Here is a 22,268-nt window from a genome sequence, read left to right on the forward strand (position 1 = left end):
CCTTTGCTGTCAACATCAGCAGCTAAATTAATAAATCCTGGTTGATGTAAATAGTACCTCCCTTCAGTTTTCAAAACTCCTGTTACATTTCTAAAACATTTGTCTTCAAGATAATTTTGTGCTGCTGCTACAAAATTCTTCGAGACTGCAATAAACATCTTACTAAAAAAGTCAGTGGTTGTAGAAGTATTTTCTTATGTTAATATATTTCCAAATATTGACGTGGACTTTTACAGCTGCAAAAACAGTTGCACAAGGGTGGTAACTCAACAATTTGTATGTTACACATTAACTGTAGGGATAAATTAGATTATAAATTAGTTTAAGGTAAATTATCAGATAAAGTGAATATTTCACTGAGTACTTTGTCCATTCTATACAACCATATACGCTATACTGAGCAAATACCCAACAGTAAAGTACAACACACATTCATATACCCATACGTACTAGTGAAATCACTATCACTTTGAACAAGTGTTCTGTATAAATCTATATAAAAGCATGAAATCTGTGACAATTATTTATAAATTTAAGATATTAATATTTTCTTTCTAATACTTCTTGCGCATTTTTAAAAGAGCCGGTTGACAGTGTGGGGGATGCCACTCGGGCTGATTCTATGCAGCTGTGTACAGTTTAAAAAGATATGGATGCAAATTGCTTTTTTGTTCCAAAATCAAAAAAACAACAATGAAAGAAGGGAGAGATGTTCTTTTTCTTGCACAAATAACGGTGGCTCTATTTGCTGGTAGTTAAAAATACACTAGAACTAGTGTCTCCGAACAACAGGAATAGTTATACCTAGGAGGCAAAAACTCGGCTTGTGGTGTTCATTTAATAAATGTGAAAGCTTGTATTACTTTGTTCACCAGATGTATTTTTTCACACAGCATTTAAGTTAAAGACCATTGGAGTACGCCTCATCTGGAACCTAAACTTCCACTTCAAGAGCCTTCTTTGATCTGGTTGTATATATGGATATTATTTCTTTCTCACTCATCTTTTCTCTTTGTTCTATATGTTCTTCTGCTTCAATCTGAAATGCTTTCACATATTTCATGTGCCAACTTTGCACTTCTTGGATTACATCTACCAAGAGTTTGTTCCCAAAACAAACAAATGACAGCCTACAGATTGATTTAAAAAAAATATTCAGGTCATTGAAAAAATAACTCCAAATCAGTGTCTCTGGAGGATATGCTGGCCTCTCCTGATTTTATATCGCCATCATTTCATCAGAATGCACATCTTGTGCACCTTCTGGAGTCTGGCTGATGTCCTTAGAAGTTTCATCTTCAGTCTGCAGATATTTGAAGATTCAGCACCTCACAAAAATTCTTCAGCAACAGCGCTTGGATGTCTTCTCTGGAACAATATTGCAAAGTGACTAAATATTCAATACTTTCCAATAGGGAGACTGATTATTTTGTACAGTGAAGCAGTACATGCACAGCAACCAATGTAGATCTGTCAGTGGTTTACGGTGATCTGCAGAGCCTCCATGACCCCATCAAAACGCTGGGGGGGGTGGTAAGGACTTCCAGATTCTGGATATTGGGCTCTCACAGTTGAAACCATATATCCATGTAGTAGGAAAACATTGCTGACATGTATGTTAACACATCTTAGATCACTCAAAACAAATGAAAGGTCAAACCAATGGTAAAATTTGTCTTTACAGTGTGGGTTTATATTGAATTAAACTTTATAAAAATAAAGCGCGCTATCCACAAACATGGCTTCTGACACAGACATCCTACCACTATGAAATCAAAGAGTGTTGTGTTTCAGGTTCCAATATTTTTTAATAATAGAAAGAGAACATCAAAACACCCTGTGAATTCCTTTCCCTCTTCTCACAGTAGTGACTCATGACTGAGTGATCCACTGGTCCCTCCCTTATCAATTTTCATAAATCATATCTCACGAGAATAGTAGTCCTCATACTGTAGGTATCTGTAAGGCCCTTTTGTAAACAGTTCCCTGCCAGACCCCATGTCTGATCGAATAGTTTTTCTTCGCCTATTAGGGCACATGAGATGTTTTCCATGCCTAGTATACGTGATAACTGCCCACTCCATTTGACATCAGCTACCGATCGTAAAAGAACACTAGTGGGGGTCCTGAGGATTTTCATACCCAGTCTGTTCAATAACATTCAAAGTTTTTCCAAGAATGTGTTGAGATTTGAGCAGACCAATAAGGTGAGTTTTATCTGCCCTATATGGCCACACTCTCTCCAACATATATCTAAGGTGCTCTCTCACATTAAGTGTACTTTATACAGTCTAGTGGGACACTGACATAGGATTTTACTAGCTACTTTCTCCCCACCCACGCACAATCACTTTCTTTGAACCAATTCCCATTTTTGCTAACTAGGCTCCTCGTCTATGTATTTTTCGCCAAATAATCTGGGGGTCATGCTCTTCATTAATTGCTACCCAACAGATATTAATATAGACATTCTGGACACTAAGGGCCTCATTACGAATTCGGTGGATGGTTTAGGCTGTCCACCGAACTTCCGAAGGGGAGACTGCCGCCATAGTGACTACCTATCCGCCGGGCCCATTAAGAGTTTTCCGCTAGGACAGCGGGCGGAGACCTGAGTTTCTGCCCACTGGTCTAGTGGGAAACACGCTACAGCATTGTGTCCGGCTCGTAACTGAGCCGGAAGCAATGCTGTAGAGCGCAGGGTGCACCAGCACCCTCACAATGTTCACTGTTCGTAAAGGAAAGCAGACCGTGAACAATGGGATGGTGCTGGCCAGGGGAACCCCTGCACTGCCCATGCCAAGTGCATGGGCAGTGCAGCAGTCCCCTGGGGACCCTGCATATGTTCTTAGCCAGCCTTTTCATCGCGGTGCTACCGCCATGAAATCGCTGACAGAGAACAAGGTAATAATCCCCAAGGCAGCGCTGCTTGCAGCACTGCCCTGGTGGATCAGGACTGCCACAACCGCCAGACTGCCGGGATCTTTGATCATGGCGGTGCGACAGCAGCATCACCGCCGTGGTCATAATGTGGCATTCGGACCACCGCATTGGCGGCGGTCCAACCTCCACCACGAGTCTGGCGGTCTAGTGACAGCCATACTCTTAATGACCCCCTAAGTAAGTGTTTCTCATCATCTACTTTTCTCAGGAGTTTTGCAAATTCTGAAACGGGTGTACGGTGGCTTCCATTATCTGTTTCTGCAAGATCCAGTGTCTGATTCGCATGAACATAAATCGCCCTAGCCCATAATCTTCATGTATATGTTGGGACGTTATTACTTACCCTTCGCAAAACATGTCTCCAATTGTGATGCACCAAGCCTCTGTCGATGAGTAAATGTCTCTCTAATTTGCTCAGGGCTAAAATTTGTGTTTCCCAAAAAGCATGCTTCGCAAGATGGATTATTTGTAAGCCACATACAATCTCCTACAGTGTCTTTCACTCTCAAAGTTGCAGTCTTAATGGGGGACCTTGTCAGAATCTGTGTGCTGTTTTTGGTCCTCTACCAAGGGACGTCCTACGGACAACTTCCCACCAGGAAACGTTCTATAAATCACCAATGACTTTAGGTTTCTAACTTAGACCATTCTAGGCAATCCAATGCCAGTCCTGGTAGCATTCTATGAAGTTCGAGACACCTGAGCCTCCTTTTTTCATGGATTTCATACACTCAGAAGTGTATTTTGCTGCAATCCTGGCTTTCCTACTGACACTGTTGTATACATACACCTTTTTCACCAGTCAGGATTTGTAGGTTTATTTGTATGGGGGTACCCAGAAACATGAACACCACCCTATCCAACATAGTCATTTTAACTGAGAATGTGCTCACCTGCCACAATAAGAAGCTACTGTGCCAGTTTTGGAAAGCTTGCTGGATTTCTTTCAGATTGTCACAACATTAGAACTGTGGATTGTTTCTGTTGTGGGGTGTCCCTGAATTTCTAGTTATTTCCAATACATGTCATGCCAATTTCACAGAAACCACAGAGATTAAAAAACAACTACAATAAATGCTGCTTCACAGCCAAAAACTATGGGTTAAACTTCAGAATCCACCCTGCATTAAGAACCTTTAGTGTTCCAATTGTTCAGCTGCCATCTAGGGCAAAAGAACACAAATGCCAAGAAGATCACATGTTTCTTGCATGACTAAGTGCTGAAGTATCACCATTTTGGTCACTATTAATGCAGGAGGTCCACCAATCGAAAGACAGTTACTAGCAAAACATAAGTATGAGGTACCTGGAGCTGAAATTCAGATAAAGATCAACCTCAAGGTAAAGTAGATCAGATGTGTTAGAAACGGGGTCTCTAGTTGGCAGAGGTATACACCCCTGTCTAAGTAGGGACCACAATCCTAGTCAGGGTAGGTCACACACAATCCAAATGATCCTGTGCCCATTCTCTGGTAGCTTGAAACTGAGCAGGCAGGCATAACTTAGAAGGCAATGTGTAAAGTATTTGTGCGATAAGTCATACAGTAACACAGTGAAAACACCACAAAAATACACCACACAGGTTTTGAAAAATATATATTTATCTAGTTAAATTAAAGTCAGAATGATAAAGATTCAATAAGCACAAGTTGAGATATCACTTTTGCAGGTTTAAAAAAAGAGTCTTAAATCTTAGAAATCAACAGTTGTTTCTTGCTTAAACAATGTACTTGGTTTGCGTAAAAAATACCACACACGGAAACCGCAGAGGAGGAAATGAGTGGAAAAATAGGCTGTGCATCGGATTTTCTGACACGGCACAGATGATGTGTTGTGTCTTTCCACACTGCTAGGGGCTTTGCGTCGATTTCTGCCGTGCAGTCTTCGACTTCACTGCCATGCAGTGATCTTTTTGATACCCAGGGATGATGCAGGAAAAATCCTGGGCGTGCGAGAAGAAGACTCCAGCGTTGTGTCGATCCTGTTGATGCGACTAACTTTCTGTCGCATGGCAGGCGCTGCGTCGATTCTTCACTCGGCAAGTCGGGCTGCGTGGTTCTGGTTTGGCTGTACGTCGATCCGGTAGAGTTGTGTGTCAAATTTCTGGCCTCAAGGCAGGTGCCTTGTCAATTCTTCACTCGGGAAGTCGGGCTGCGTCATTCCTGCTCAGCTGTGTAGCGCTTTCTCTGTCGCAAAATGGCTGTGCATCATTTTCAGCAGGCTGTGCGTCGATTTTCGGCACACAAGGAGTTTCCTGAAAAGCTGACGTCTTTCAGGCCCAAGACTTCAGAAAACAGGAGGCAAGCTCAATCGAAGCCCTTGGATAAAATCCAACCTCACCAAAAAGCAGGATTTTGTATTACCATTCTGGTCATACTAAATATGACCTGGTTACCTCTTACTGATCACAAGCAACCACGCAAACAGTATAAGAGGGTAGCCCTAATGCTATCCTATGAAAGAAGCAGGCCTCACAGTAGTGGAAATCCCATTTAGGAGTTGTCCACTATCAGGACATATAAACCACACACGTACATGTCCTGCCTTTTGACTACTTAGCACCCTGCCCTCTGGGTTACCTTAGGGCCTACCTTGGGAGTGACATATATGTAGAAAAGGGGGAGTTTACGGCTTGGCAAGTACTTTTAAATGGCAAGCTGAAGTGGCAGTGAAACTGCAGACACAGACCTTGCAATGGCAGGCCAGAGATATGGTTAAGGGGCTATTTATGTGGGTGGCACAACCAGTGATGTAGGCCCGCTAGTAGCATCCAATTTACAGGACCTGGGCCCATGTAGTGCACTTTAATAGGGACGTATAAGTAAATCAAATATGCCAATTGGGTATGAACCAATATTACCATGTTTATAGGGCGAGAGCTTATGCACTTTAGCAATGGTTAGCAGTGGTAAAAAATGTGCAGAGTCCTAAAACCAGCAAAAACAGTGTCAGAAAAATGGAGGGAGGCAGGCAAAAGGTTGGGGTATGACCACCCTAAGGCTGCCAGGTCTAACAAGAGGAAAATAATGAGAGGTTGATAATGTTTGCCTTCTGTTCCTTGAACTATAAAATAAATATTTGCAGTGGCTTATAAAACTGAACCACGCCGTATGCGACAATTGGTGATATTTTTTTAAGTAACACCAGCAGTTCAACCAGTATCATGATTATTATTTTTTTCACTATGAAACGTTATGGTGAAAAGTTACTCTTAGCTACTTACATTGTTTCCAGTATAACCTTACTTTTATGTACATTAAAGTATCATTATATAAAGAAGTAGCAATTATGAAAACAGAACTTTTAATGAACACACTGCACATAAGGTGAAAAGATCAGAGATATTGTATGCCCGTGATAAAGGCTCTGTCTTCTGGCCAAGTGGCACTAAACATGTCCATGCACAGAGCAGGGCCCGACTGCAGGCATTATATTATGGCTAAAACTTAGTATGATGGATATAGAGTAGTTGGGAGTATGTAGTGGCGAAGATGCAGAGTTTGCCTTCAGCCAGGTCCCGCCCACAGCTCACATTCCACACTGCTAAAGACCATGCAAAGTTACACTTACTGGTAAGGGAGTTGAAGGCAGAAAATTGAAAGAAAAATCCAAAGAGCACTGAAAAAATCATTTTAAAACATTGGTAAAGAAGGGTATTAATTATTAAAGCAAAACATCACAGATATTCCCTGTGAAAAAAATAGCTCAAATGAATTTATGGTAATAAAATCAGGAGGCCACCAAAATTACCCAGTTATGGTTTGCAAATGCCATGCATTGCCCCTGATCTGACATACAACACAACTGACATCTCAAATCACATCACTGATGACATGCATATTGTCAGACTTTTCATCCTTGGCACTTTACCACTGCTAACTAGTGCTAAAGTGCAAGTGCTCCTTTACAATATGTGCATGTAATTGGTTCATCCATGATTGGCACATCTGATTTAGTAGTAAGTCCCTAGTACAGTGCACTAGAGGTGCTGAGGGCCTGTAAACCAAATGCTACTAGTGGGCTTGCAGCACTGGTTGTGCCACCCACCGAACTAGCTCTGTAATCATGTCACAGACCTGCCACTGCAGTGTCTGTGTGTGAAGTTTTAACTGTAAAATCGACTTGGCAAGTGTACCCACTTGCCTGGCCTAAACCTTCCCTTTTCCTACATGTAAGATACCCCTAAGGTAGGCCCTAGGTAGCCCCAAGGGCATGGTGCAGTGTATGGTTAAAGCAGGACATATAGTAATGTGTTGTATATGTCCTGACAGTGAAATACTGCTAAATTCGTTTTTCACTGTTTCAAGGCCTGTCCCTCTCATAGGTTAACATGGGGGCTACCTTTAAATATGATTAAAGTGTAGATTCCCTTTGGGAGCAGATAGGTATGTGGAGTTTGGGGTCTCTGAGCTCACAATTTCAAAATACACCTTTTAGTAAAGTTGATTTAAAGACTGTGTGTTTGAAAATGCCACTTTTAGAAAGTGAGCATTTTCTTGCTTAAAACATTTCTGTGACTCTGCCTGTTTGTGGATTCCCTGTCTGGGTCAGTTTGACAGTTGGACTGATTGCACCTCTCACTAGACAGTGACACAAAGGGAGCTGGGGTGTAGTCTGCATTTCCTGATGAGCCATCTGTGCTAGGAATGAGTAGAGGAGTGGTCAGTCATACCTGAAAGGGCTGTGCCTGCCCTCACACAATGCAGTCTTCAACCCCCTGGTGTGTCTGGGGCCTGGCCTGGGCAAGACAGGATATCACAAACAAGAGAGACTTTTCTTTGAAGTAGGCCTACTTCAAAGGGCAAAATGGATATAAGAAGGGCACCCAAGACCACAGACATTAGAACCCTTCTGGACACCAAGAGGAACCTCTGCCTGGAGAAGAGCTGAAGAGCTGAGGAAGAAGAGCTGCCCTGCCTGTGACTGCGCTTTGTGGAGCTATCCTGCAGTTGAAGCTTTTGCCTGTGCTAGAGGACAAAGACTGGACTTTGTGTGCCTTCCATCTTGTGAAGAACTCTCCAAGGGCTTCATTTAGAGCTTGCCTCCTGGTATTTGAAGTCTCAGGGACAGCAAAGACTTCACTCGGACAGCACCTGGAGCCTCTGCTGAGACTACTACTCTGCCAAGTGGTGCCCATCCATTCCTGGGGCCCTGAAAGGAGAACCTGACAGGACAAGAGTGAGAAATCCATGCACATACAGCCATGCGGGGACAAGATCAACGCAAGTTCGAGACGTGGCTGAACTAAATCGGTGCACTGACAGCTTCGCGGGCAAAAATCGACGCTCGCCTGCAGTGCGACTGGAAGATCGACGCACGAGGATGGAGAAACGACGCGCAGCATCACAGACGGAGTCTGGGGAGATCGCAACCCGCGCTGTGTGGTTTTCGGATCATTGTGCGGATAGATTTCCGATGCAAACACCGCTGTGCGTGTAAAAACCACGCAAGGCCTGCCCGGACCCAAGAGTGCTGACCGGACTGACGCATCACTCTCCTACGGAGAGAAGAAACGACGCACGCCGACCAGACTGAAGAAGAAACAACGCAAGGTCTCGCTCATGATATTGACGCAGCGCAAGCCCTTTTTCATGCACACTCGCCCATGCGGGGTTATTTTTGATGCACCCAAGGTATATTTTCTCACTAACAGCGTTAGCGTTGTGTTTAAAATTACATGAAGACCCTCTTTGCATTTTTATTGATAACCTGCCTTGTGTATTGTGGATTTATGTTGTTATGGTCTTGTTTTGTTTAGATAAATATTCTCTATTTTTCGAAACCTGTGTTGTGTCATTTTGTAGTGTTTTCATTGAGTTACTGTGTGAGCTGGTACAAATAATTTACACCTAGCACTCTGAAGTTAAGCCTTCCTATTCGTGCCAAGCTACTAAGGGGGTAAGCAGGTGTTAGCTGAGGGTGATTCTCTTTTACCCTGACTAGAGTGAGGGTCCTTGCTTGGACAAGGGGTAATCTGACTGCCAACCAAAGACCCCATTTCTAACACATATACTAGAAATAATACAGAAAGTTTGCTTTTGCTGGCCTATTTTATATCCACGTTTGAGGGTCAATAAAATACAATGGAAGCTTACTGAGAGCAGTTCTATTTTTTTCAACATGGGCATGTCACTTATTGCCATTTTCATTATGTAAGGTAGACGGAAAGTCTTCATTCCTCACAAATTTCAAATTCGTCTGCGGAATAATTGGTATTAGGAAACAACTACAGAGTGCACCACTGCACTACATATGTAGCGTGCGTTGAAGAGGAACTAGACATTGTGTCTCTAGTAGGCTTGCTTTGACGTCCAAATATATTTAAAAGGCATGAATAGGGATTATGACATCCTTTAGAGAGGCCAGTGCCAAATAACAGAAACGCACTGTAATGGGAGTCTGACAAATATGTGATCCATAATACTAAGTACTTCTGTTAGTATGTCTAAGAAAATAGCTGTCGGTTTCTGTACATTATTTAAAAAAGGCGCATACACCTTCACACATATGAAGAGTCACAAGAAACAGTTGGAAACAGTGAGTAAATGTAAATATATTTTAGCAATATGACAAGAAAATACAAAAAGGTACGTACTTACCCTATTGATACCGCTGTTGCATAAAATGTAAGATATTAATTCCTTCTCAAATTCTCCAAATTTATTCACACATTTCTTAATAACAAAGTTACTCCATCTGGTATCAGAAATTAGATTTGTTAAAACGTTAATTGATTCTGTCTGTAGCGCCGAAAAATGGTCATTTGGGTTTTTATATAAATACAGTAAGCCATCAAGTAATCCTGAGACAGAATCCGATAGGACAGAACTGTTGCTTTCAAACTTTGTGAAATTAGCTGTGACGTTTCCAGATTCTGTCAACTTTCTGAGTCCTAAGAGGTCTCGCAGAAAACGTGTGTGAGCAGTTAATTTCTTCGCTACTCCAAGACAATTATTTTCTTTTACGCCCATTGGATTGTAAGGCCAGTCTAAAAAAAATGTGTCCGTTAAACTGCGCAAAGAATTATCGAAACTCTGCGAGTTACCGACTAAATTCATCCTCTCTTCATTACACGTATCACAACCAGAATCGTCTTCAAGTTGATGTAAGTGCTTTGCAGTATGAGTGTTCTCTTCATGCGATGAAGCTCCTGTAGAAATGTCACCTAAAAGCACAAGAGGAGCTGCTAAATTAAATCCTTACTTAACACATCTTTATACATAATTGGGTTAATGATTGAAGAGGGTGAAAAGTCTTCCAAGCAACACAGACCTTGTCAGGGTGAACCACAAAAGTCACAAAATTATCCTGTGCTTAACCTACTAGTAGCTTGGCACAAAAGGAGTCAGACTTAACCTAGAGGCACTGTGTAAATTATTTAAGCAGCACACAAACAGTAATAAAGCAAAAACACAACACACAAGACAGAGATATCCCACAGCAACTAGGAGAAACCAACACAAATCCAATCAGGTTAATCAGACATATAGAATTTTAAAGAATTAGGTAAAAATAGTGCAAAGAAGCAGACAGCGCTAATTGTGAGTATCTGGTTGGGTTAGACTGGGACAAAGTCACACATTTAGGCCAACCGCAATAGAGTGCAGCTAGGTTACATGGACCAGGTTAGTCCGAAACATCAGGAATGCACAGAACTAGCTCAAATGATGCTACAAAAAGGTCCATGGAATGGGGAGGAACCTCTTGTGGATAAGGAACTCACACCAGCAGAGGCCAGCAGGGCTCAGGCAGGTCCAGCTGCAGGCCTAGGAAGGGCCAGTATAGGCAAAGGGTTCCTGGTAATTACAGACCAATGTTGGAGCGGGACAGGGAAAACATAATATTAACCAGCAAAACACCCCATCTCCAAACATATGTTCAATATAATACAAAGCCAGACTGTAAGGAAATGCCTCCTTGGCATGGTTACCCCCTGACTTTTTGCCTTTGCTGATGCTAAGTTATGACTTGAAAGTGTGCGGGGACCCTGCTAACCAGGCCCCAGCACCAGTGTTCTTTCCCTAAACAGTACCTTTGTCTCCACAATTGGCACAACCCTGGCGCTCAGGTAAGTCCCTTGTAACTGGTACCCCTGGTACCAAGGGCTCTGATGCCAGGAAAGGTCTCTAAGGGCTGCAGCATGTCTTATGCCACCCTGGGGACCCCTCACTCAGCACATGCACACTGCCTGACAGTGTGTTTGTGCTGATGGGGAGGAAATGACTAAGTCGACATGGCACTCCCCTCAGAGTGCCATGCCAACCTCACACTGCCTGTGGCATAGATAAGTCACCCCTCTACCAGGCCTTACAGCCCTAAGGCAGGCTGCACTATAGCACAGGTGAGGACATATGTGCATGAGCACTATGACCCTACAGTGTCTAAGCAAAACCTTAGACATTGTAAGTGCAGGGTAGCCATAAGAGTATATGGTCTGGGAGTTTGTCAAACACGAACTCCACAGTTCCATAATGGCTACACTGAAAACTGGGAAGTTTGGTATCAAACTTCTCAGCACAATAAATGCACACTGATGCCAGTGTGGAATTTATTGTAAAATACACCCAGAGGGCATCTCAGAGATGCCCCCCTGAAAACATACCCGACTTCCAGTGTAGGCTGACTAGTTTCTGCCAGCCTGCCACACACCAGACATGTTGCTGGCCACATGGGAGAGTGCCTTTGTCACTCTGTGGCCAGGAACAAAGCCTGTACTGGGTGGAGGTGCTTCCCACCTCCCCCTGCAGGAGCTGTAACACCTGGCTGTGAGCCTCAAAGGCTCACCCCTTTTGTTACAGTGCCACAGGGCATCCCAGCTAGTGGAGATGCCCACCCCTCCAGCCACTGCCCCCACTTTTGGCAGCAAGGTTGGAGGAGATAATTAGGAAAAGAAGGAGGAGTCACCCACCAGTCAGGACAGCCCCTAAGGTGTCCTTAGCTGAGGTAGCCCTTACTTTTAGAAATCCTCCATCTTGTGAGTGGAGGATTCCCCCAATAGAATTAGGGATGTGCCCCCTTCCCCCCACAGGGAGGAGGCACAAAGAAGGTGTAGCCAACCTCAAGGACAGTAGCCATTGGCTACTGCCCTCCCAGACCTAAATACACCCCTAAATTCAGTATTTAGGGGCTCCCCAGAACATAGGAAACAAGATTCCTGCAACCTTAACAAGAAGGACTGCTGACCTGAAGCCCTGCAGTGAAGACGGAGACGACAACTGTTTTGGCCCCAGCCCTACCGGCCTGTCTCCCAACTTCAAAGAAAACTGCAACAGCGACACATCTAACAGGGACCAGCGACCTCTGAAGCCTCAGAGGACTGCTCTGCAACCAAGGACCAAGAAACTCCTGTGAACAGCGGCCCTGTTCAACAACCTGCAACTTTCTTGCAACAAAGAAACAACTTTAAAAACTTCATGTTTCCCACTCTGCACCAGACGCCCCCGGCTCAACCTGCGGACAACCAACACTACAGGGAGGACTCCCCGGCGACTGCGAGCCTGTGAGTAGCCAGAGACAACCCCCCTGAGCCCTCACAGCGCCGCCTGCAGAGGAAATCCAGAGACTCCCTCTGAATGCGACTGCCTGTAACAAGGGACCCGACACCTGGAACCAACATTGCACCCGCAGCCTCCAGGACCTGAAGGAACGGAACTCCAGTGCAGGAGCGAGCCCCAGGTGACCCTCTGCCTAGCCTAGGTGGTGGCTACCCCGAGGAGCCCCACCCGTGCCTGCCTGCATCGTTGAAGTGACCCCTGGTCCCTCCATTACTTTCTATCTAAAACCCGACGCCTGTTTGCACACTGCACCCGGCCGCCCCTATGCCACTGAGGGTGTACTTTCTGTGCCTTATTGTATCCCCCCTGGTGCCCTACAAAACCCCCCTGGTCTGCCTCCCCGAGGACGCAGGTACTTACCTGCTGGCAGACTGGAACCAGGGCACCCCTGTTCTCCATTGAAGCCTATGTGTTTTGGGCACCTCTTTGACCTCTGCACCTGACCGGCCCTGATCTGCTGGTGTGGTAACTTTGGGGTTGCCTTGAACCCCCAACGGTGGGCTACCTTGCCCCCAACTTTGAGACTTGTAAGTGTTTTACTTACCTGCAAAATTAACCTTTACTTACCTCCCTCAGCAACTGTCGATTTTCCACTTTTAAAATAGCTTATTGCCATTATTACAAAGACTGTACATGACATTGTGTTCATTCAAAGTTCGTAGAGTATCTAAGTGAAAAACCTTTCAATTGAAGTATAAATTGTTAATCTTGAACCTGTGGTTCTTAAAATAAACTAAGAAAATATATTTTTCAACATAAAAACCTATTGGCCTGGAGTAAGTCTTTCAGTGTGTGTTCCTCATTTATTGCCTGTGTATTTACAACAAATGCTTAACACTACCCTCTGATAAGCCTACTGCTCGACCACACTACCACAAAATAGAGTATTAGAAACCCTCTAAGGGGAACCCTTGGACTCTGTGCACACTATTTCTTACTTTGAAATACTATATACAGAGCCAACTTCCTCCACAGACCCAAATATTAAGAACACTGTGATTTTGTATATGTAGGATGTTTCTCTATTACTTTTCTTTGCTTTTTAATTCTATGTACATGGAGCATGTGTTTGGAGGAGAGTTGATTTGCTCTTTATTACTAGACAGGGCCAGTTGCAGCAAGTCATCTGGGCAGTTGCAGGGAGGCCTCTGAAGCTTATTGTGTCCCTGGTAGCTCAGAACACGAGGGCAGCCGAATGGCACTTGGAGTCACTCAGATTCGTCTGAAGTGAAGGGAGTAGATTCAGTCTTCCTTTTCAGAGAGCTCAGTAGGCCTCAAGCAGCAGGGTAGTCTTTTGAAGAACAAGACCGGTCTCAAGCAGAGCAGTCCTCTGGGCAACAAGGCAGGCCTCGAGCAGCAGGGTAGTGCTCTGGGGATCAAAGCAGTCCTTCTTCTATAATGTCCACAGGCACAGGAATATACTGATGAGAGGCTCAGGAGGTCCAAAACATATAATGAAAGTGCCGAAAACGTTTAGTCTAACCTCATATCTGGTTCTCAAAAGTTCCTTAATTCCCCTTTCTTCCCTTGCCCAGGCTGCAAGAGGTATAGGGTTAAATAAGGTTGGGGTCAAGTTCCTTTGTGAGTATTCTGGAGGAAGCCCTTTGAAATCTAAGTGAGGCAGGGAGCAGCTCCACCCGTTCCATCTTGGCAGGACGGCCCTCTTCCAGCTACACCTGGGTTGAACTGTTAACTGTCTGGGCCCAATAGATATTTCTGATGGGGGAGCAATTAACAGGCCCAGGAAGTTGAAAACACCTAGAAGGCCTCAGAAGGTTTAGGACAGGAAAATACCAACTTTCTAAAAGTGGCATTTTCAAAATTGTATTCTAAAATCAAACTTTACCATGAAAGAGGATTTAAAATTATAATTTGAGCCCAGACATGCCATTTCTACATGCACCCAATCACAAACTTAACACTTATTAAATGTAATAAGTTAACCCAATGTTATCCTATGGGAGAGGTACTCCTTGCAGTAATGAAAAAAAATATTTAGGAGTTTTTCACTAACAAGACAGGTAAAATTTAAAAACATGTTCTACTTTTTAAATACAACGCACTTTGCCCTAAGGGCTGTTTAGGGATAACCACAGGGGTGCTGTAAATGTATTAGAAAAGGAGGTTCTGGTATGGTAAAAGGTTTATTTTGCCAGGTAAAACACACATGCTGCAATGGCAGGCCTGCGACCTGTTTTAAAGTGCTATACTAGTGGGTGGTACAATGAGTGCTGCAAACAAACGATCATCATTTAATTTACGGGACCTGTGTACATAAAGTACCATATACTAGGGACTTATAAGTAAACTCAATGTGACAATCAGGTATAGGCCAGTTTTACCATGTTTAGAGAGCAAGCACAAGCACTTTAGCACTGGTTAGCAGTTGTAACATGCGAGTTCTAAAGCCAACAAAAACAAATTCATAAAACAGAAGGGGTAAAGACAAAAAGTTTGGAGGCAACCCTGCAGAGAGGGAAAACTCCAAAAAACGTGGCACGTGGAGGCTCAGCATTTATTTTGTTTCATATCAATTAACTATGTCACAAAGTAAATGTAAACATTGGCAACAGGCAGGACAGCATAATTATGTGGGATAAGGTAAACCACGTGTGCAATATAATGACATTGCAATTCACTGAAAAGTTTCATGACACTATAGAGGAACAAAGCCAATAGGTTCACAGAACTTGAAAGGGACTTGTAGTAGTTTTAAAATGTGAGGCATGGGGTATTTTATTCCTTTTAGTACATGGGCACACCATCACTCCTTCTGCAAACCACTTAAATCCTTGCTGTATTTCTCCTCCACATGAAAAAGTTAGTATGGCTGCAGGCATGCCAAATAAAAGGAATCTACTGCAAAATTGAACACATCCAAATGTAGTCAGTAATTTGCTGCAAAACATTATTAGAATCAGTTTAATGCAAGTCAGGTATAGAAAGTGCTGCAGTTCACAATTTGTACATAAATACATAGATGGTCCATTTTTCCTGTAATGGCCCTCAGTGTGCAGAATAAACAAGTAGGTGTAAGTATCTCCATTTTGCTTATCACTGTCAGTTTTAGAACAATTAATTATAAGTATGAAACCCCAGTTTCCACTGTGTTGCTTAAACCACAGCTGTATTCATGCTCTGTGATTTGCCTTTCAGTTTGGCTGCTGACAGGAGACAATATGATGTCACAACCCAATTGTAACAACTTATTACAGTTGAGCAGTTATCTCGTTTCTTTATTAGAGGGGAGTCTGAGATGGCACAAGTCACCTGCAAAAGGGAAGGCAGAGGCTGGCTCATGTTCAGGGATTGTAAGCTCCCATATATTACATATAGGGTAAAGTACCCCATGCTGTATATTATAAGGATATTGCAACCCACAGAGGAGTTCCATGACCACACAGAGCAACAAGGTTGAAGGCTGAGTTCCTTTATAAGGCAGAGGAACTCCGAAGTGACTTGCAATAACCTTTCAATATATAGCAGAGGGTATTTTATTCCTTATAACGCATGATCATATCATCACTCTTCCTATGAACTGTTTAAATCCTTGGTATCTTACTCTTTCCTGTTTATTGCAGATGTGAAGAATAAAAGCAGAATCTGTAATGCAAAATTGTACACACCAAAAAGCAGTTGTATTTTTAGCAAAAAGATACTAAAATAAGGTTAAATTAAGTCAGGTTAAAAATAATGTGGCCTACATTGTGTAGGAACTTGCAGAGACTCTTTTCAGTAATAAGCTAGAGCATGGAAAAGCTAGTTCCAATTGTCCTTGTTTAAAGTGCAGCTGTTTTTATGTCCTGTGAGCTACATTTCGCCCAGGCTGCTTGCAGCAGCCACTGTAGCTTCAGAACTCAACTGTAACACCTTATTATAGTTGAGCAACTATGTCATTTCATTAGTATAGGTGACTAGAGATGCTTGTATTCTCCTATAATAAGGAATTACAAAACTGGCTTTTTATTCAGGAATTGCGTTCTCCCATGTTTCTAGAGAATCTGTCAAATGTTAAACATAATGTTGTCTCCTGATCATGACAAAATAAAACATACAGTGATAACACAGTTCTACATAAAGTTTGAAACACCCTAAATCAGTGGTTCCCAACCTTAGGTCCGGGGACACAGGGGGTCCGCAAAGCCTTCTCAGAGGGTCAGCGACTACTTAAAAATTACAAAACATTAAAAGATTATTAAAGTGTATATAAATAAAGAAGCTAAATGTATAACTGAACATTTTAAGACGTACTGTAAATGTGAAGGAATTTAAATTGGAGACTAAAAACATAAATCAGTATCCTCAGATTGATTAATGGGAGCAGTACAGGTGCATCCAACAGAATATAAAATTAAATGATATGTGTCTTCAGTTTTGCATTTGTTTGAATTTTTTTCTGTATTTTTTGTGTGTATTGTTTTGCAGTTCAAATCATCGACACTGCTCAGGCCTTGGTCCCTGGCTTCCAATAATGACTTGAGGGGGTCCCCAGATTCCAATAACGATTTTGTGGGGGTACCGGGTTCCAGTAATGATTAAGTGGGGGTCCCTAGAAGTCAAAAGGTTGGGAACCACTGCCATAAACAATCAGATTGACTCCACCACAATACTCACCACTTCAATACCTTACCGTTTTATACCCTGACATACTCCGGAAAGCTTCCAAACAACAATTATGTCACCAACACAGCTGAGGCACTGGGTTACCCCAGCTCGATGACTTGTTGAAGACTTTGGCAGCACAGCTGCTTCACAAAAACATGGTGCCACCGTCTCTCTGGGAAAAAGCACAGATCTCCTCTTTCCTTTCAATCCGCAAGGGGATCTTGCTGCCTCCAGCTTTTACCTAATCTTAAACTAATCAACTATGTTTAGCTTATTCATTCATTTTGTTTTATAGGGGTGCTTAGCAAGTGTGAACCTATCCCCAAGAAAGGATGGAGTGCTTGACTTAACAATACATATTTAACATGTAAGATGACTGATACATGTATGTACATTTAATATGAGAAAACCGGACCATTAATAAGTACAAAGAAGGAGTCAGAAACAGAGCACTACAGTGGGATGATGAGGCAACAGAAAGGACAATACTTACCAATATTATGAACAAGCTTGTATTGAGACTGTCATGATCACTGGACCAGTTAAACCTCTTCTATGTTTACCATGTGCTTGCCTGCAGGCTCTTATCTCTTTCTATTAGAACGTGTGAAGTTTAGGCGTTCACATAACTGTTAGCATTAGGTCTACCTCTAATCTAGGCTGTCATATTTTTGTTTATGCTATAGTCGCCGCCACGTTAATGTGGATGCTTACAGTGAAGGCTAGAATGTCAACATGTTAATCGAGATGACACATTTATCGCCATACTCATTGTGTCTTGTTGGAACTATAGTGTCAACAAACCTATAAACATGAGATAAAAATAAGTGATCAGGTTTGATAAATCCTCTCTATTTGGCAGTAGTGTGGAGAGGCTTCACAATGGAACTACAAGGGCAGAGGTCATGCTGGTTTGCTACAACCCAGCCACAGTCATTGGTTGAACAGACAGTATCAATGAAAAGTGGCCTTCAACCAGGCACTTCTTATCATGCCTGGGCAAGTGCTCTGATGGAAAATAGCTAAACATGTATTTCTGACTGGGAATCGAATACCGTGCAATCCTTCTTCAGAAACTTGATTTATATGCTTGATGTTTTTTTATTCTAAATTATAGCATGCACTTAGCAGTAGCAATAGGGTGTTAGGATTCTAGGAACGTGTCAACTATGTTAAGAATGTTCACATTGTTTTCATAGACAATTTCATGTATTGCTGCATTTATTTTTATATTGTGCGTGGTTACGGTTCATATGTCATGCATAGATTTGTGTTTTAAAAATTAACAAGTTTTATCCTCGTCTCTTTGTGCTATTTTGAGAATGTTGTCCATTTGTCCTTGAACTCGTCTACAGTGACTAACTGTGACCAGAAAATACCACTAGCACAGTAGTGCTTAGTAGTAGTGTAAGGGTTGCAGTCCAACAGTGTAATTCGTGTTGGTGCACTGCACTAGGGGTTGGAAATTCAATCCCTGCGACCCTGGGGGGCAGGGAGGGAATCCCCAGATCGTGCCACGGCGCCTGATGTCAGCATGCTCAAATTAGCTGGATTCTTGAGAAGTTTTTGGTGACACACATAAAAGCTTTCTGTAAGCTTGGTAAGACTGGCTCTTAAATAGGTATTCAGCTCTGTGGTTTCTACATTTAAGAGCTCGTGTTAATTGAATATGTAAGTTAAACATGGCAGCCCGATACAATATGACTAACTTACAGCACAGCAATTACACAACATCTCAAAGATAATACGGTCCTCAACAGGGTGTAGAGGGTGGGGGAATTAACATGTGTGGGTAATGTACATGCTGCTTAGTCCTCTGAACCTTTTTAACAATAGCTGGAATTTGATCCTATAGATGCTGGTACTGGGTACTTTTATACATAAAAAGCTGGAGCCGTTCCTGCACCACACCAAGCATATCAGGTCTTGGAGGTCCCTTAACCTGTGATGAACACCAAAACGGTTTTGATGGTCACTTCCCCTACATACCTCAGAATGTCAGACTGGGTAAGTAATGAAAGGGACAGCAGGATTGTACTGGTTGGGTACACTGTTAGTCCTGACAGTCTTAGGGTGGTCTTCTACCAACTTTTTGCCTGCCACCCTCCCTTTTTCCAATCTCATTTTTTGCTGGTTTTAGGACTCTGCACACTTTACCACTGCTGACAAGTGCTAAAGTGCTTGAGCTCTCCCGCTAAACATGGTAACATTGGCTCATACCTAAATGGCATATTCAATTTACCTAAGTCCCTAAAAAAGTACACTGACTGTGCCACCCACATAAGGAACCCCTTCACCATGTCCCAGCTCTCCCATTGCAAGGTCTGTATGTCGTCTCTGTGCAGGTTCACTGCCACTTTGACTTGGTATTTAAAAGTACTTCCCAAAGCCTTAAATTCCCCTTTTATTACATATAAGTCACCCCTAAGGTAGGCCCTAGGTAACCCATAGGGCAGGGTGCTATGTAAGTAAAAGGCAAGGCGTGTACTTTTAAGTTTTATTTATCCTGGTAGTTAAATATTTTGCATTCTGTTTTCACTTTTGTGAAGCCTGCTCCTCTAATAGGCCAGCATCGGAAATTCCCTTATATACTTTTAGGCGGTAATTTCTGATCTGAGAGGAGTAGCTTTGTCATGTTTGTTATGAAATTTGTTATGAAATGAAATTTGTAAAGCGCATGGCTACCCTAAAGGCTTCCCAGTTATGGTTGGAAGGATAGTGAGAAATCCTCCTTACTGGTGAAGTTGGATTTTACATTACTATTTTAGAAATGTCACTTTCAGAAAGTAGGCATTTCTCTGCACAAACTGCTTCTTGTGCATACAGCCTGCCTCCAATCCACATCTGGGCTGGCTGACAGCTCCCCTTGTGCATTCCAACCAGACAGCCAGAAACACAGGACACTCAGCTGCATATTGATGGTTCTTCATGGGAAGGAAGGGTGGAGGGGGTCTCACACTTCAAAGGCCAGTGGCCTGCCCTCACACAAAGGACTGATAACATCAGACCGGGCTTCTGACAGGCAGGGCCAGGTTGAAAGGGGAGCCTGTCCTCTTTTTGAAGTTTCCTGCACTTCAATGGCACTTTTGGGTTTGTATAACCGGTATGTGACCCCACCAGATGAGACACTTCTGGACCTTCAACTGGACTCTGTCAGAGGGACTGCCGTGCTGCCCCAAAGGACTCATCTGGACTGCTCTGCATAATGGACTGCTGTCCTGCCAGTTGCCCTGCTGGCTCCTGATAGTGCTGGAAGGATTCTGCTTTCACCCTCTAGTGCTCTCCAAAGGCTTGGACTGAGCTTGCCTTCTGTTCTGAAGCCTCAGAGGCATCAAAGACTTCACCAAAGGGAATAAAATACAGCATGTCTGAAAACTGACAACACTTGTCGGATCAACGCAGCACCTGTTGCCTCTTTACAATTTGTGCTGGATTTTCCATGCATCGTCCATGGGTGTCAAAATATCCCTGCATTGCAGTGAGAAACTAAGGCTGCGCTCCAGGGAAACCAATAAATCACACTGCTGCATGGAATGAAATGACACATCACCTCCACCGCACCGGAAAAACAGACGTATCACTTTACTTTTACTATATTTTGACATATCTCAGGTAATGTGTGTTAAGGATTGAGATTTATCTAAACCTATAAAAAGTGATATCTTGCCTTGTGCGTATTGGATTTTTGGTGTTTGGGCCTTTTTTTATTCCTGATAAATAATATTCGCCTAAACTGGTGTGCAGTAATGGTTGAGGTGTTTTCACTGTGTTATTGTACGAGTTATTGTACAAATACTTTACATATTGCCTTCTAAGTTAAACCTGCCTGCTCTGTGCCAAGCTACTGGAGGGTGGGCACAGGATAATCTACGTTGGGTTGTGACTTACCCTGATTAGGTTAGGGGTCTCTACTTGGACAGGGTGCATACCTCTGCCAACTACAGACCAAATTTCTAACATATACTTTTACCAAATCCAGCAAACTTTAATCCTGCAGAGGTCGTAAGATCATTAAATCAAATTGTAGTCCTATGAAGGTAACTCAGACAGCACATACCAGAGAGCATAGCAGGTGGATAAGTTATAGTAGGATATGCATCACAGGCACAAGTTGCCATACAAGCAATCAGTCGACTGACATTAAATTCTAATGCCCAGAATGCACAATGCAATTGCCTTCAGGATTGCTCACAAATCCACTCAGTTGGAAGAGGGCTTAAGAGTCCAGTTGGGGGGGGGGTTACAATTTGAGGTACTTGTACAAGATTAAAATACCACATCGGTATCCATATTGTGATAGCTGTTATTCCAGTTCTTTCCAGGACACTGACAGTAAAAGGTCAAAGAGACCTAGATGGATCAAGCACCACATGTTAGAGGCTGGGTATTAGTGGAGGTAAGTGCATACCTACAACTAGCAAAAATGCCCCCAAGAGAATGTTAGGTCAGTCAAGGTCTCAATACATCAGCCCTTGGCTCAACCCCTGGTAGCTGGCAATGAGCAGGCAGGCTTAACGTAGGAGACAGGTATGCAAAGCATTTAAATACACCAATATAGTAAACAAGTAAGTCACAACACACAATAAAAATCCCTCACCAAGTTATAAAAATGGGAAATATTTATATCTTTAAAATGACACCAAAATGACAAACATCCAATAAAGGGAACCACAGGTATGGATTTTTAAAAATTAATAGTAAAACTAGTGTTTCTTAATGTAGGAAAGTGGTCCACAACCCCAATCGAAGGTTCAAGATTCTCTGAGTTGCTCCTTGGGACATTGGGACAACAATTCCCACAATACACCTGGCCAAATCCTTAAAAGTTCACTGAACGCTGTCCAACTGGGCTCTTCTGGCAGGAGTTGTTGCAAGTGACTTTTGGTAGCTCCTTTAACCGGTCCCTTAAAGCGAGTCCACTCCTGAATCTTTGAGAAGCCAGGTAAAGTCCTGTTTTGTGGAGCCCTGAGTGTACAGCAGATGCAGTCCTTGTGAGTGCAGTCCTTCTTGCTGCAGACCAGGGGTTCAGCAGGGCAATCCATCACCTTCTTCTTTCAAGGAAGTAATCTTTAGGCATCCACAACACCAATCCAAGGGTATGGAAGCTCTGAGATGGTCCTTGGGATGTTGAGGACTACAGTCCCACAATGCACCTGGTATGGAAAT

At 42.9% G+C, this 22,268-nt stretch overlaps 1 protein-coding gene across 1 annotated transcript in view; it reads right to left on the minus strand.

The window, feature by feature from the left end:
- The window catches only part of MEI4 (meiotic double-stranded break formation protein 4), a 344,734-nt gene that overhangs the window by 250,185 nt on the left and 72,281 nt on the right, over nt 1-22,268 (minus strand). The window contains exon 3 of the mRNA XM_069236621.1: nt 9,543-10,108. Within this exon, the coding sequence (XP_069092722.1) occupies nt 9,543-10,108 (566 nt within the window). The remainder of the gene's footprint in view (nt 1-9,542; nt 10,109-22,268) is intronic.

This window comes from Pleurodeles waltl, chromosome 5 (assembly GCF_031143425.1).
Source record: "Pleurodeles waltl isolate 20211129_DDA chromosome 5, aPleWal1.hap1.20221129, whole genome shotgun sequence".
Taxonomy (NCBI): Eukaryota; Metazoa; Chordata; class Amphibia; order Caudata; family Salamandridae; genus Pleurodeles; species Pleurodeles waltl.